Raw genomic sequence first — 13,131 nt, forward strand, 5'->3', positions numbered from 1 at the left:
CAGGATAAAAACAAAAAAAAAGAAGCCCTCATGCTTTGCTTTTAAAAGGATGAAAGAAAAAACAGCTTCTCGGGAACCAAACAGGCACTAAAGTGAAATCACAGTCTCTGTTGTAAAGACTACGCTGTGTTCCCCTGGAACAGTGATAGCAATGAGCTTTGAAACTTGAACTAGAAATTGATATAAATTTTAGTAAAGCTGTAAGGAAAAAAAAATAATTAAAAAATAATAAAAACCAAAAAACCCAAATCCCAGAGAAAAAAAAAAATATGCTGGAAATATCTGATCTATATCTGATCTCTGAGAGATTGCAAGTGAAATCTAAATCACACTGGCTGTTTGTTCTCCTGATTTCCTTATCACTCAAATTATTCATCCAAACCTGGACTCAATAGCCCTTAAGTTTTCCAGTAGAAAACCCAGCATGGATTACCTGAAACAATGACACCAATGGATTTCTTGCAGCAATCCATGGTAAAACTGTAATAAGAACTTTCCAACACTGGTAATTTCACCTCCCTCCAATCCACAAAAACAAATAGCTCCTATTTCACTTCAGGCTAATTTCCTTTTTCCCAACTTTTCAGTTTATGACTGTTTTTCCTTGCAAAGCAGTTGAATTTTAGAAATTGAATCTTTATAAAATTTTGTTGTTGTTGTTGTCATTAGGAAAAAGTCCCTCTAGGATTAAAACTTTGCAGCACGCAGCTTCTCACTAGTGAAGAACTCTCCTACTTCTCTAGTGAAGAACTCTCCTACTTCTTAGGAACTCTCCTACTATTCCTAAGCCAAGAGGTTTTTACTAGGTTACATTGGAATATTGTGGAAGGAAATATACTCATAAGCACTATATAAGGACGCGCATGTTTTTGGTAGGGAAACACACCAGTAATTCTTAAGTAAAAGAAACATGATTGAATAAATACATTTACCTTCCCTGTAGAAAGCAATAGGCTTCGCTGAACCTAACCTGGTAAAAGCAGACATTTCAGAGCTCCCCGACACCTCTGCAATATCTCTAGAGCACACAAGAACAAGTGATCTGAAAAGAAGGACAGTAATTAGTGCAGCATTGCAAAATATTATTTTCATTAAGAATCTGCAAAACCTTTAAGCTCCAATTCAGAGACATTCGCTTAAAAAAAATCACTGAAGAGCTTGCTTAACTTTGAGAACATGCTTTAATCCCTTTGATTTCAATCACATGTAAGCTTTCCTAAGTTTAAGCCTCTCTTTAAATATTCCTAAATTATATTAAATATTATATTAAATATTCCTGTGCTTCACACAGAATCGAAACAAGCACAAATGACTGTCTGCAAGTGCATCCCTTATGGGAACATGAAGCCACACAAGAAATTCAGTCACTAATAGTCCTGAGATTCTGAAACCATCTATATTATGGCTCTGATTTTCAGTCAAGCCTCAGTCCAGCTTTGTCCCTCACAGCTGTGCTCTTATCTCCCAGTGTACCTGCAATGAATTACAGGTTGCACAACTGGCTGCGTTTAGCTGAACGCCTAGACCCGCAAAATACACATCTTACTGGAAAACCAAATGGAATGTACAGGCATCGCATGGCTATTTGTCACTTCATGCACGTTTTGTACATGTACATAGTCATGTGCATAAACACAGATGTAATAACTCAGGATTGTTCATGAACTGCTCGGAAATGTCTTGGACTGGAAGTCTGTTTTCTGGTTATTTGACCTGCTTCTAACAGCAGCCAAGAATTTATCTATAAATCTCTGTTGTTCCATGTTTATGTGGTGACACATAAACCCACAAGGAATGTGGGACAGACAGAAACAGAGATGCCAGACCATTGCCAGGACACATGCAAGGTAACAGAGCCCACAGGCAGGCAGGTCTATTCATTGGCTCACCCAAGAGAAGTCCTGCTGGAAAATCTGGCACACCTATGATTTTCATCTGTCACAAGAGGCAAAAACAATCAGTAAGCATAAACAGAAACCAACTTGTTTCAGACATGGAAAACTGAATCATTGGCTGCCAGGAAACTGCTGCACACTGTGATGGGTGCGCAAATGTCATTGCAAGAACCTGACCTACTCCATACTGGAAAATGAATGGTTAATTTAGAATGAATCGCCAGTGTTCCAGCTAACCTGTCCCTGTCTGATGAAATGGATGCAATCCTGGGAGAGAGAAGCTGTTTCCCTTACTGTCTGGGTGATATCTGGGATTTGTACATATTAAATCTGTGCCAGATTTCTTCAGAGCACAGGTTCGGTTATGCAAGTAGGTCATTTTTCTCTCTTCGTCAATCACTCACAGGTTGCTACACGAACTGGGCTCTCAATAGTTTGCTTACCTCTCTTTTATAAACGTTTGAACATAATCAGTTATTGCACTGGCAGCATTTTCACCAGTAACCGTGTCAAAGTGCTGCCTACTCATAACTGCTCCGGAACATGCATCCAGCACCACGAAGAATATCCCACGGCTATTGAACAGGAAAACTGTATCGTTTATCTGGAACAAAAGACAGAGGTAGGGTTTATGGAGGCAGGTTGGGGAACTTCAGACTCTCGATTCTGCTTTCCATAAGGTAGTTACAAGGAGAATATCAAGGGTGTATCCCTTATAATTTTAAACATATAATTAGTACAGATGAAGTGACATCACCGATAGATGGTCAGTGGTAGGAGGAAGGAAACCCCTTTGTTCTTATTGGGTACAAAAACATGAGAAATGAGGTCATCCGCATCTTTTGTGTATTAGGAAAATGCATTTGGGAAACCATGAATCTTGGGAGTAAAATGCTTAGTTCTGTCTTAATACAGTTTCTTTTCATGTGGGGGAAATTACTGTCATTTGGCAAAGCGGATTTGACCACGGAGCAAGGGAGAGGTGCTGAGTCAGCAGATGGGGGAATAGAGGAGACACATAAGACTTTTTTCGTATTCCCTGGAAATGTAAACATCTAAACCAAAATATTCCTTCTTGGTACGGCTGCCTCAGTGCCTCAAAGAAGTTGCAGCACAAGTGGCTCCTACTTTCCTCCTTTCCTACAGCAAGGGCTCCTTCCTTGGGTCACCCATCTCAGGATGCTCTTTGCTTCTAGAAAGGCAAAGGCTCTCTGAGGTTCCTGTCACATTTTCCCAGCATCCTGGGGGACAGCCCAGCCTGGAAGGACATGCTGCACTATGTCCACCAAGGAGGGCAACAGCATACCAAGGTCAGGCTGTCAGAAAGCTGAGCTCAGGATACACAACATGCCACTGTAATCCACACAAAGTCATCCAAAGCCCGCAGGCAACGGGGAGCTCAGATACATCCTATCAATCTGAGACATTTATATGCCTCCAGGGAATATAGAGGCAGACTGAACGAGGGAGCCAAGTGTTGAAAAGTGGCTTCTGCAATACATCAGAGAATGCTGAATGCAATAGGGGGTCGAGGGTAAGGGAAACACGAATGTCCAGGCCATGGTCCTCTGCTTCACTTCTTTATATCCAGATTTCTCACACTTTTTAAGATTTAAGGTAAGACTCCTCCTTTAGAAATCAATCCTTATGATTTACCTAGCTCACCATTTACTTCAGCTAGGAGTACGTCTGTCAGAAATAAAAATTCCTTTGAAAAACTATACTTCATGTTGAAGTTTTAGAAAGCAAAGAATCTTTGCGGATACTCTGCCTGTGCCACGGGTGCTGCACACACGCGGGTCTCTGCACAGCACCGCAGGGGAGGATGCTGCCTCCAGTAACAGAGGCAGCTAATGGTTTAGAATAAATTCTCAATGATGCAGCCAATGCATGTGGCAAGAAATTTTGGCTGCTCAGACTCCTTGAGGATGCTGAACCAGCTTTGCTTGGCAAAATTTGTTAGCGTTAATTATAATCCAGTAGCACACAGGCATGTAAGCTTGGACAGTGTCCTTGCAAGTATGATTTCAGTCACCCTTCAGACAGACTTATAAGGCATGTGCAGGGACAATCTGACAGCTCTAAAGCCCTTCAGTAGTGAAATATAGTTATTTTTAACTTCTAGTGCAATGTCAGCAAAGACAATCAGAAAAACAAACTTGTTTTTCCCCCCACATCCTTTGTAAACAACAGCTTCTGTTGTGCTTTTTCCCTCCCTTCCTCTACATTAGAGGGGTGGTGTTAATTCTTTTAAGGTGATAAAAGGCCCCTTTTTTTTGCACTACAGGCTCAAATCCTCATCTGAATAGAATACAAACTCCCGGTGACTTTAATGGAGCTAACTGTAGGGGAGAACAATGCACTTGCCTCTTCCAGGGGAACTTCCCATTTCCTTTCACCAAGGCTCAGCAAGATTATACAGTAACTTTCCTCGGAGATAAAGTTTCTCCTGTATAATCAGCATTTCAAACACAATAAAGCACAACATACCTTAATGAACGCAGATGTCAAATGGGTTTGCATGTCTGCCCTGCCAAGAGACTGGATCTGGATCCTTACATACTTCACTGACGGAGTGCTACTGATAGCAAGCTGCAATTACACCAGAGACAGCAACTTAAAAACTGGTTGGCTAACTGGTGTTGTCCAACAAAATGATGCCAGGTACTAATGCTCACAGCTGTGATCACAAAGCCATAAGAATTCTTTTTCCAGATTGTGATCCTGGTTCACAATGACATGCTCATTATTAAGATACCATTTATTAGAGGGTCGTGGCAACGCTGGTTGGAAGGGACCTCTGATGGTCACTCTGCCACTGAGTCAGTTTAAAAGTTGAATATAATTTTCACATATTTTGCCTGGTTTATAAACTCAAGTACAGATGGGTACGAGTCTGAAACAATTCCACAAAATTTAGAGTGGGGTGAATTTATAGCAAATGAGAAGAGAATCTTGCTCTAATTTTCCAGTTATTCCTATTAACCAGAATTATTTCCCAGCTTGAAATTCTGCAGCAGTGTCACATTTAGGAATTCAAAGCCAATCCAACCTGAACCCTCTCAAGAGTCCTTTTCTTTTGTTTAAAAAAAAAATCTGGGGGGACAGTGCCACGAATATGCATTCACATGCTTCCAGTTGGGTAATTTCTTTGAGGCTCTCTTTGAAGCATACTAAAATAAATGGCAGAAATTCAGAGCAAACCCTTCCCTCAACACAGGTTACACGATGCTGGGTGGATTCCCTATGGCTTTTCCTTCTAGGCTGCGAAAACGGCCTCATGTGGCTGCACATCGAGTGCCTAAGCTGAGCTGCCGTTCTGCGCAGTGAGTACCTGCGGGGCTCCACACGCCCTGCACAGCCCAGCTGGGCTCTGGAACACGGGGTGCTGGGGAGCTGCTGGCCTCTGCGGGAAGGGGTTTGGGTCACAGCTCCACGAGTCCCCTGGGTACATATGTGCCATGATTTTAATACGTTCACAGCCTTGCTGAGAACAGTAACTGTGTCCTTTCCGAGATTCGCGGGCTTGCAGGTGAACAAATAGGTACCTACAAACGAGAGCAAACAGATGGATCAGAGTTACCAGGGGCTTAGAGGAAAAGCTGAGCAGAGGCAGGATCTGCACTTGCTAAATTGAGTTATCCCTCATATTTCCCAACATCACAAACCAACTCTGTCTTAGACCGGTGTCATATGGCACAGCCATTACAAAATGGGTCCTGCAAGGATGCAGGTTAAGCTTCCCTCTCCTCCTGGCACGATGTGACCTGCAGCACTTGCAGCCTGTATGCCCAAGCCAGCTGCCTTCCTCGTGTGGGGCAGACACCCTCTCCAGCTCCAGACACCCCTCGCTGCCTAAGGTGTGGTGGCATCCCACCAGAGAAAGAGCAGCAGCAGTGCTCTGGGTGATGTGCAGAAGGAGACAGGCTTGCCTGGAAACATCAGCATCTCCCCTTCCACTCTGCGTTGCACGATCTGCTGGCAGAGCTTAGCTCTAGGCATCCGTGACAAAAGCTCAAAGGCAGACAGATTTTCTGGCTTTTGGAGTTCATTCCTTTTGCTAGCTCTTCTGTTTTCAGTCATGTCTATTCTGCAATTCAGGCTGAGTAAATTACATGTACAGCTCAGTTCAGCTCCAGGATCAAAAAGATACATGAGCTTTACAAGGATTTTTCTTTCTATTTCTTTTTAAAGTAAATATTTGTTTCTATTTGTCTGGAAGAAAAAATGAGTAAGCTTGGTTCTTTTCCAAGGACCCAGCATGCGGGGTTAAAAAAAGAAGGGGAAACATACCACTCATTATGAAATCACGTTTAAAAAACAACAACAGGAAAATAAAAAAAAACCCAATCCCCTAACTTCTGTACTCTGAAATGCTAAAAAAAACCACTGTTGAATTAAACAGAGAACCAAAAGGCTGATACTGCCAGAATTAAGTTAGGTAAGGCCCATCAGTCTGCATGTACCATGTCCAGATGGTTGCTGGCAGCCAATGGCTCTTCCCTCACAGACCCACATCTGTAACCACTTTCCCCACTACTCAGTAGTAAACAACCTGTTTACAGAATTTGGGCAATATTTTTTTTCCCCAAAAGGAAGATTAATTAGCAAACTTATTGCACAATTCCTGTGATGAAAGTGACCTGACCATCAGCAAGCATCCTGGCTAGCAGAGAAGACATTCTGGAATTTGATTGCTTATGAGTTATGGTTGAATGAATAAATATATCCCATCTTATTTTTATATCTGGCATTTGTGGATTGATTTCTGAAGTAGCTACTTAGTCAGGTGAAACATCATGGGACCCATGGTTAGACCACAAAACACTTCTTTCCTCCCTAACTATTTTAGCTGACTGAGTAACTTGGTTCTGCAATTTGTTTTTTTAACCAAAGGTGTCCTCGAGTCTTACAAAGGTAGTGCAAGATCTGTAGGACTCTCTTTATGCCTTCAAAACAAGAGATGTCCTATAGGCCTCTCTTTTCTTCACGAATTTTAATTTTTAGAATGCAAGGATTTTAGAAATCTCTTTTCATGGGAATATGAAGAAACTTCCCAAACTATCTCATTGTCGGAGCTGCAGCAGTCGAGAGGGCTCCTTCTCATGGCTCTATAGGGTACAATGGATTTTAACATATATTTACACTGCACCCACACCTGCAGCAATACGAGCAGCAGGGATGCCTCAAAGGTGCTAAATCCAAGCAACAAATCAGCAGTTTTCTTCATGACAATGCAAATCGCTGCTTGGTGATACAGAAACAGACCTACACCAAGTCCTCTACCCTGTAAATCCATTTGACCTGTAATCAGTGAAAAGACCATGCAAGACAGACAGACCTCCAATTTAACTTTGAGAAAGGCAGAGGAGGTGCTGGGGCTGGTAAGAGAAAGACCCCAGGGGTTTGCTGGCCATGCCTTCAGGGACCCTGAGGGGCAACGCAGGGCTCACCCCGATGCTCTGTCAAAGTAGAAGAGCCGCTCGCCAGTCCTGTTGAGAGCGCTGGCCTGGGAAGGAGCAGCGAGGTAGTGCTTTACGCTGTGCACCGTCCCTGTCCGTCGCTGGTAGATATCTGCCACCACCTGGAAAACCGCTTCCCTGGGATAGCAGAGGGCAACATGCAGCCAGTCTCCTCTGTGAGCAGAAAGGGGAGGCAGGGGGAGAGACAGAAAATGCACTTAAGGGCTTGAGCACAGGAGAGATGGTCTGCCGCCAAGAGTACAGTCTTCAGGGGAAAACAAAGAAATATCCTTTGAGGTTCTCTTCCTCCTTTAAAAAAGCACAACAAATCCTCAAAGCCAAAGAAAATCAGATTTTTTTTTTTTTGCTTTGTCTGGAAACAACGGCTGCTTATTACGAAGGTCTGATCCAAGGACCCAGGCTGACCTCAGAGGACTTTGAGTCAGGTGCCAGGATGGCTTAAAACTAAAGATTTTTCTCTTCCTCACCCTGTAAGGCTGCGGTACAACCAGTCACATACCCACTCACATCTCCCGAGGCAGCCAGGGCTTGTTTTACTTCATCTGGAGCTGCCGCGGGAGAGGAAACCGGCATCCAGCAGACGTTTCACCAGGGGCACAGATTCAGGAATTAGAAAGTAATCTCTGACTTGAACCAGAGCCACAGTCTAAAGAGACCTGCTTCCTCCACTTTGCAGTAAAGTTTATTATTACAGTTTCCATTAAAAGCTCCCTCTCCCCTGCTCTTTCTTCAACATCAGTTTAGAATAACTAAGGGTAAAGTTAAATCGCCTTTTAACTCTTGTGTATCACAATTTCAGTGTGCACATGTACAAAACAACGCACCCCATAGTTTCCCTTTGTCCTGTGATTCGCATCACCATCCTCACGGAGATTAAAAACTGGCTCCAAACTGGAAACATTTGTTACAAGACTCAGAGCCAGAAGATGCAGTTATGGTGTGCTTTGGATGCTGATCGGAATGATCCTCCACAAAACTCGACACTCTTTCCTGTCTGCGGGATGCACTTGTGCTGTGCAAAGCAGAGTCATACAGAGTTTACACTTGAAAAGAAAAACTGAATACCAGAATAATTAGCTTTTTTTCCCCTTCTCTGAAGCATCTGATGTGGCTCAGTGTGCCTGAACCAGAGCTGTGGTTAGTTTTCCTTAAATAACCAAACCTATTCAGGCTTTAAATGTATTCTTTTAACTACCTGCCTTCCCGGTTAAAACGTGAGAAAATAAATTTGTCTTAGAGAAAGACAAATATCACCTTCATCAGCTCTCCTTCTGCATCCTACAGTGCTCAGGAAGACAAAGCTTCTCCACAGGCTCCCCTGAAATGACCTGCCAACCATCCCTGCCTGCAGAATAAATGGGGGAAAACCACTTCGATTTGGAGAAATCTGGGAATCTGCACGCCTAGACCTCTACTTTGCATTATACGTGGAGAGCACAAAAGCAAAGCTGTTTCAGTCTTTTTCTGTTTTTCTCATTAAAACAAAACAAAACTATCTACAGGATGGAAGAGGGCACAGGCTGTTCTAGAATAATAAATCAAAGCTGCACAAAGACCTATCAGCTTAAGCCAGATACTGCCCTCTACATTTAACCAACTCCAGCTGTGTCATAACACAGGGCAGCTAGAAAACGGATATATTTTCAGATTATTTGGCCTCCGACAAGAGGAAATGAAAGAAATGCACCAGAGCCATGTTTTTGGAATATTTCTAGGATAGAGTCTCAAGACATTTGGCTGTTTCATAACGGTGATTTGCATTGCGTTAGCACATTTTATCCCCTGAAGACACTGTCACAAAAAGGGCATGTCATCTCCATCAGATGCTGGGAACCAGCTTTAGTGCTGCACTGTGCTGACTGCCACCTCTCTGAGGAACGAGAAAGGCACCAGAAACGGCAACTGGAGGGTGAAAGAGAAAAAAAAAAAAAAAGGTGTGAAAAAAACCACAGCTGCAACGGTCTTGCGTCGCTGGGGCATTTGGGAATACGCATGCTGGAGCCCATCTTGCACATGAGCAGGCTGGTTTATATCAAGATTGAAGAGATCAAATGAAAAGCACCTACTTTGGAGTTTGGGGAGCAAGCGATGGAAATAAGTACATTCCTGCAACAAAAGGCTTGGGAGAAGATGTGAGAAGGGAAAGCATTAGAAGTTATCCTTTATGTAAATATGGGAAAGAATAAGGTGGTTATTTTCTCTTTAATTTAGTGCTATTTTAACAGCTACCTATTTAGTTCTTTACTTCAGTTCTGTTTCTTCAGCTTGTATGAAATCCACCATAAACCTTCCCAAATACCCGGCTGCGTGGCCAAACTGGGCTCCACCATCTCCAGGAAAAGCAGAACAAGAAACACCAGCAGTACTGTGGGACAGTCCGCAGAAGTTTACCTCGCAGCCTCCAGTGGATGGGTGTTAATGGCTGTTCTCCAGCCATTGCCAAAACTGAGGGAGAAATGCAACCTCAGGCAACAAGCAGTAATCGGGCATGGGACATCTTGGACACCGCATTCAAAGTAAAACAGATGTCTGGGTGCCTTCCTCAGCCACTGCACTGGCCACCAAGGACGTCCTGGCTGGATCTCAAGTGTCAGAAGCCTTTCTTTTTTCCAGGGTTCTTAATAAACTGTGGCTCTGGCTTTATTGCTCTGCTTAAACCTCTCCACTCTGTCTTATTTACCAGTTGCTACTCTGGGGTGAATATCCATAGGCTGAACAAGAAAAATGTGAACCACTCTAAATACCCTGTAAGGCATAAATCCTTGTTTTGCCACTGTCAGTACCAGCACATGAGCTGAGATCTTTGCAGATGACCCAAAGTTTTAGGGACACACACAGCATTAGCAAGAAGAGAAAACACTGGATTTATAGTAGATCCCAGATTACAAATTCAGAGTAATTTCAGACCCCTGTCTGAATGCTGTGGGAATAGCTGCAGCTTTATATGCTCTTAAACTTAAAGACTATCACAAACAAAGGGAAAAAATAATCTAAAACACAAGAGGTAGAAATTAGACCATTGATGAACAAAATGCTGTCGAATACACAAGACTTCTTTGTTTAACTTTCGTTCTTAAGACTATCTTATAAGAGAAACAAATAAAGTCTGGAAAGTCTGACCTTGGAATTAGCTGTCAATTTAAGGGAAAGCCACATTAACACATATGGGAAACTAACCTGAGCTGTTTAAGGTATTTTCACCCCAAAACTAAGCAACCATGTTCACAACCTTTTCTAGCGACAGAGTTCAGTTCATTTCAGAAGTAAGGAACACTCTTCTTTCTCTTCATTTATGAGGCCAACATTTTCCTATGTGTTTTTACAAAAAGAAAATTGGCATTTGAAGAAGAAAAGCTAAATATGCACTAGCAAAAAAGTCAGTGTTTAGTGGGTCCTAGCAGTTCCAAACATCACTTGGAAAAATTTTGAGAGTAGGCTGACAGCAGTGTGTATAAAATCTGACGCTTCTGGCCCTCTGTTACTGTCATTCAACAATCCCCACAGCACGTTTTATGCATTTTTATGAATGTATTTAGCCTGTTTATTTCCTTTTGGATATAGCTGAGTGAAACAAACCCAAGAAGCCTTTCTTTTTTCATTGGCATTTAGAGTTCTGGCTCTTTCAGGTGCAAAAACATCAGGCAAAGTGTTAAAAAACCATTCTTAAGTTTTGGCAATGACCAGGCTTCCTGGGATAAGCAAAAGCAAAAAAAGGATGAGGGAAAGGCAAAAAAAGCAGGCAAGAGGTTTCCTGTTCTTGGACATGTGGTAGATATAGATCTGCACGTACACACATACATACCTCATTTACAACCCTCAGAACAACCCCCTCAACTCCAGACTCCCAGCGGCAAAGCTACTCAGAGAAATGTGATCAAGGAGGCAAAGGAGGGGAGACTTTTGTGAGTGGTGGGATGTGAAGTGAGTCATGTAACGCGGAGATGAGATTTGGCCGGAGTAAACATAGAAAGTGTACGTGTCTGGGACTCTCATTGCCTGCAAGAGGACAAGGAACACTTGTTCAGTATTGTGAACATGCCCCTTGACTACATTGGAAGGAGTATCAGTCCTGGACAAATGGGTATGATCTCGTGCTGGGGTTGTCAGTGACGCTGGACATCAATCTCAGCTGTATTTTAGCAAAGGGAATTTCTAAGCTGACGCATCTTATTCTAGAAAACATCTCCACCATGTTTATTGACATGCTGTGTCACGTAGCTGATGACCATGGAAGTACACATTCCAAATCTTGATCTCACTGATGAAAATCTGAGGAAAACTAATCAGGGAATGCCATAGAGTACAACTGAAAATTACTTATTTCTTTTCCTTGGGCTCAAAAAACCAAGAGGCTTTCATTCAGTGAAGTCAGTCTCCCACACTGTTATTTTTCCTGTTTAAAAACAACCCGTCTGACATTTTGGTCAGCATCTACATGAGCTGAACTTTTAAAGGGAGTGAGACAACTGGGAACTTGAAACTTTCCTGTTCATAATATGGCAACTAAGCAGAAATCCCCATGTGCTGCTTTGGTAAGTTTGTCTCTCACAGGCTGAATATTGACCTTCAAAAGAAAAAAAAAAAACCAAAAAAACTCAAAGCCACAATTCAGCCTCCAACGCATCCCAAGGACAACTCACAGGAGGTCAATGCTCCTTGCTCTCAGTCAAGATACAGTTGTTTTTTCTTTCCAAAACTGCATCCCAACCTCAGAACAACCTCCCCAGCATCAGACTGAAGCTCCTCTGGCACAAAACCTGCTTTCAGGACAAGCCATCTCCTCACCAGCCATCATCACTAGAGGGAAAATGGAGCAAGAAATACTCACAGATCTCACAGGTGCTGAGAAAATCAGTGGAGAAAGGTCTGCGAGGAAACTGGCCACGTCCTCACCGCTTTCTCTTGATTCAAGCTCCTTCCCCTAAACTCACGTTTCCCATCAGTTCCCTGCAGATGTCATTTGTTCCTTTTCTTCTTCTAGATTTCTTTTTAATTTTCTGCCTTGAATTCAAGTCCATTAAACAGATCCAAACCCTCTGCAATTACAAACATGGCTACTGGGCAAACATCCAGCAATTTTTTTCAAGACCTTGTTATTAAAGATAGACTCTTCTGGAAAACTGCTTGCTGGGGGACAGTAACAACTTAGGTATGTGTTTACCTAACTAGAGTTGTGTGTATTGACATTTAAATGTCTTTCCTAAATGCTGCCATTTAGGAAATGCCATTAAAAATACAAAAGCATAGGCCATCTCTTAATATAAATTAAAATTTTTGGGTTTACCCATGTGCCTCCTTAGGCAAAAAGAATTACTTTTGCTTTTGTGAAGCTCAACAAATTATAGAAGGGATCCTGCCCTGAGGTACACTTCTGCTGATGCTCACAAAACCAGGATCTGACTCAGACAGCATTTGGCTCACAGTCAATTGTATTCAAGCAAAAATAAGAACTTCCTCCATTTAAATAGACTATCATCTTTCTTCCCACCCTACATGCTTTTATGGAGGAATCACATCCCAGTTCAATTTGTATCTTGTGTAATGCTTTCCCAAGTACTCTACTGCTGATTATTGTGTATTTTGCTACTTTCCTGCTGCTGTGCCTCAAGAGGCACCTCAGATCAGGAGAGGCTGTCGACGCCGAGGAGCCCCAAGCCCAACTCCATGGGCCAGGAGAAGGGTGAAAAGCAAGGTTTCATAGAGCTTTCACGTGCCAGGCTTCAAAGTGACTATCAGCCTGGTTTGCCATGGCC

General features: G+C 42.6%; 2 protein-coding genes across 7 annotated transcripts in view; both read right to left on the reverse strand.

The window, feature by feature from the left end:
* CEMIP (cell migration inducing hyaluronidase 1) overlaps positions 1–13,131 on the reverse strand; it is a 110,225-nt gene that overhangs the window by 61,101 nt on the left and 35,993 nt on the right. The window lies entirely within an intron of this gene.
* Positions 1–13,131, reverse strand: part of LOC104059997 (cell surface hyaluronidase-like) — a 58,943-nt gene that overhangs the window by 1,549 nt on the left and 44,263 nt on the right. For 3 of the 6 annotated variants that reach the window (XM_054077109.1, XM_054077111.1, XM_054077110.1), the window contains 3 exons: positions 7,349–7,531; positions 5,230–5,443; positions 4,338–4,487 (listed from right to left, as the gene is read on the reverse strand). In XM_054077109.1, coding sequence (XP_053933084.1) covers positions 4,353–4,487; positions 5,230–5,443; positions 7,349–7,531 — 532 coding nt within the window. In that variant the 3' untranslated portion in view covers positions 4,338–4,352. Of the gene's footprint in view, positions 1–932; positions 1,043–2,338; positions 2,500–4,337; positions 4,488–5,229; positions 5,444–7,236; positions 7,532–13,131 lie in introns of those variants that run through there. The other 3 variants (XM_054077114.1, XM_054077112.1, XR_008451797.1) reach the window with 3 other exon arrangements.

The sequence above is a fragment of the Cuculus canorus genome, chromosome 12 (genome assembly GCF_017976375.1).
Source record: "Cuculus canorus isolate bCucCan1 chromosome 12, bCucCan1.pri, whole genome shotgun sequence".
NCBI lineage: Eukaryota > Metazoa > Chordata > Aves > Cuculiformes > Cuculidae > Cuculus > Cuculus canorus.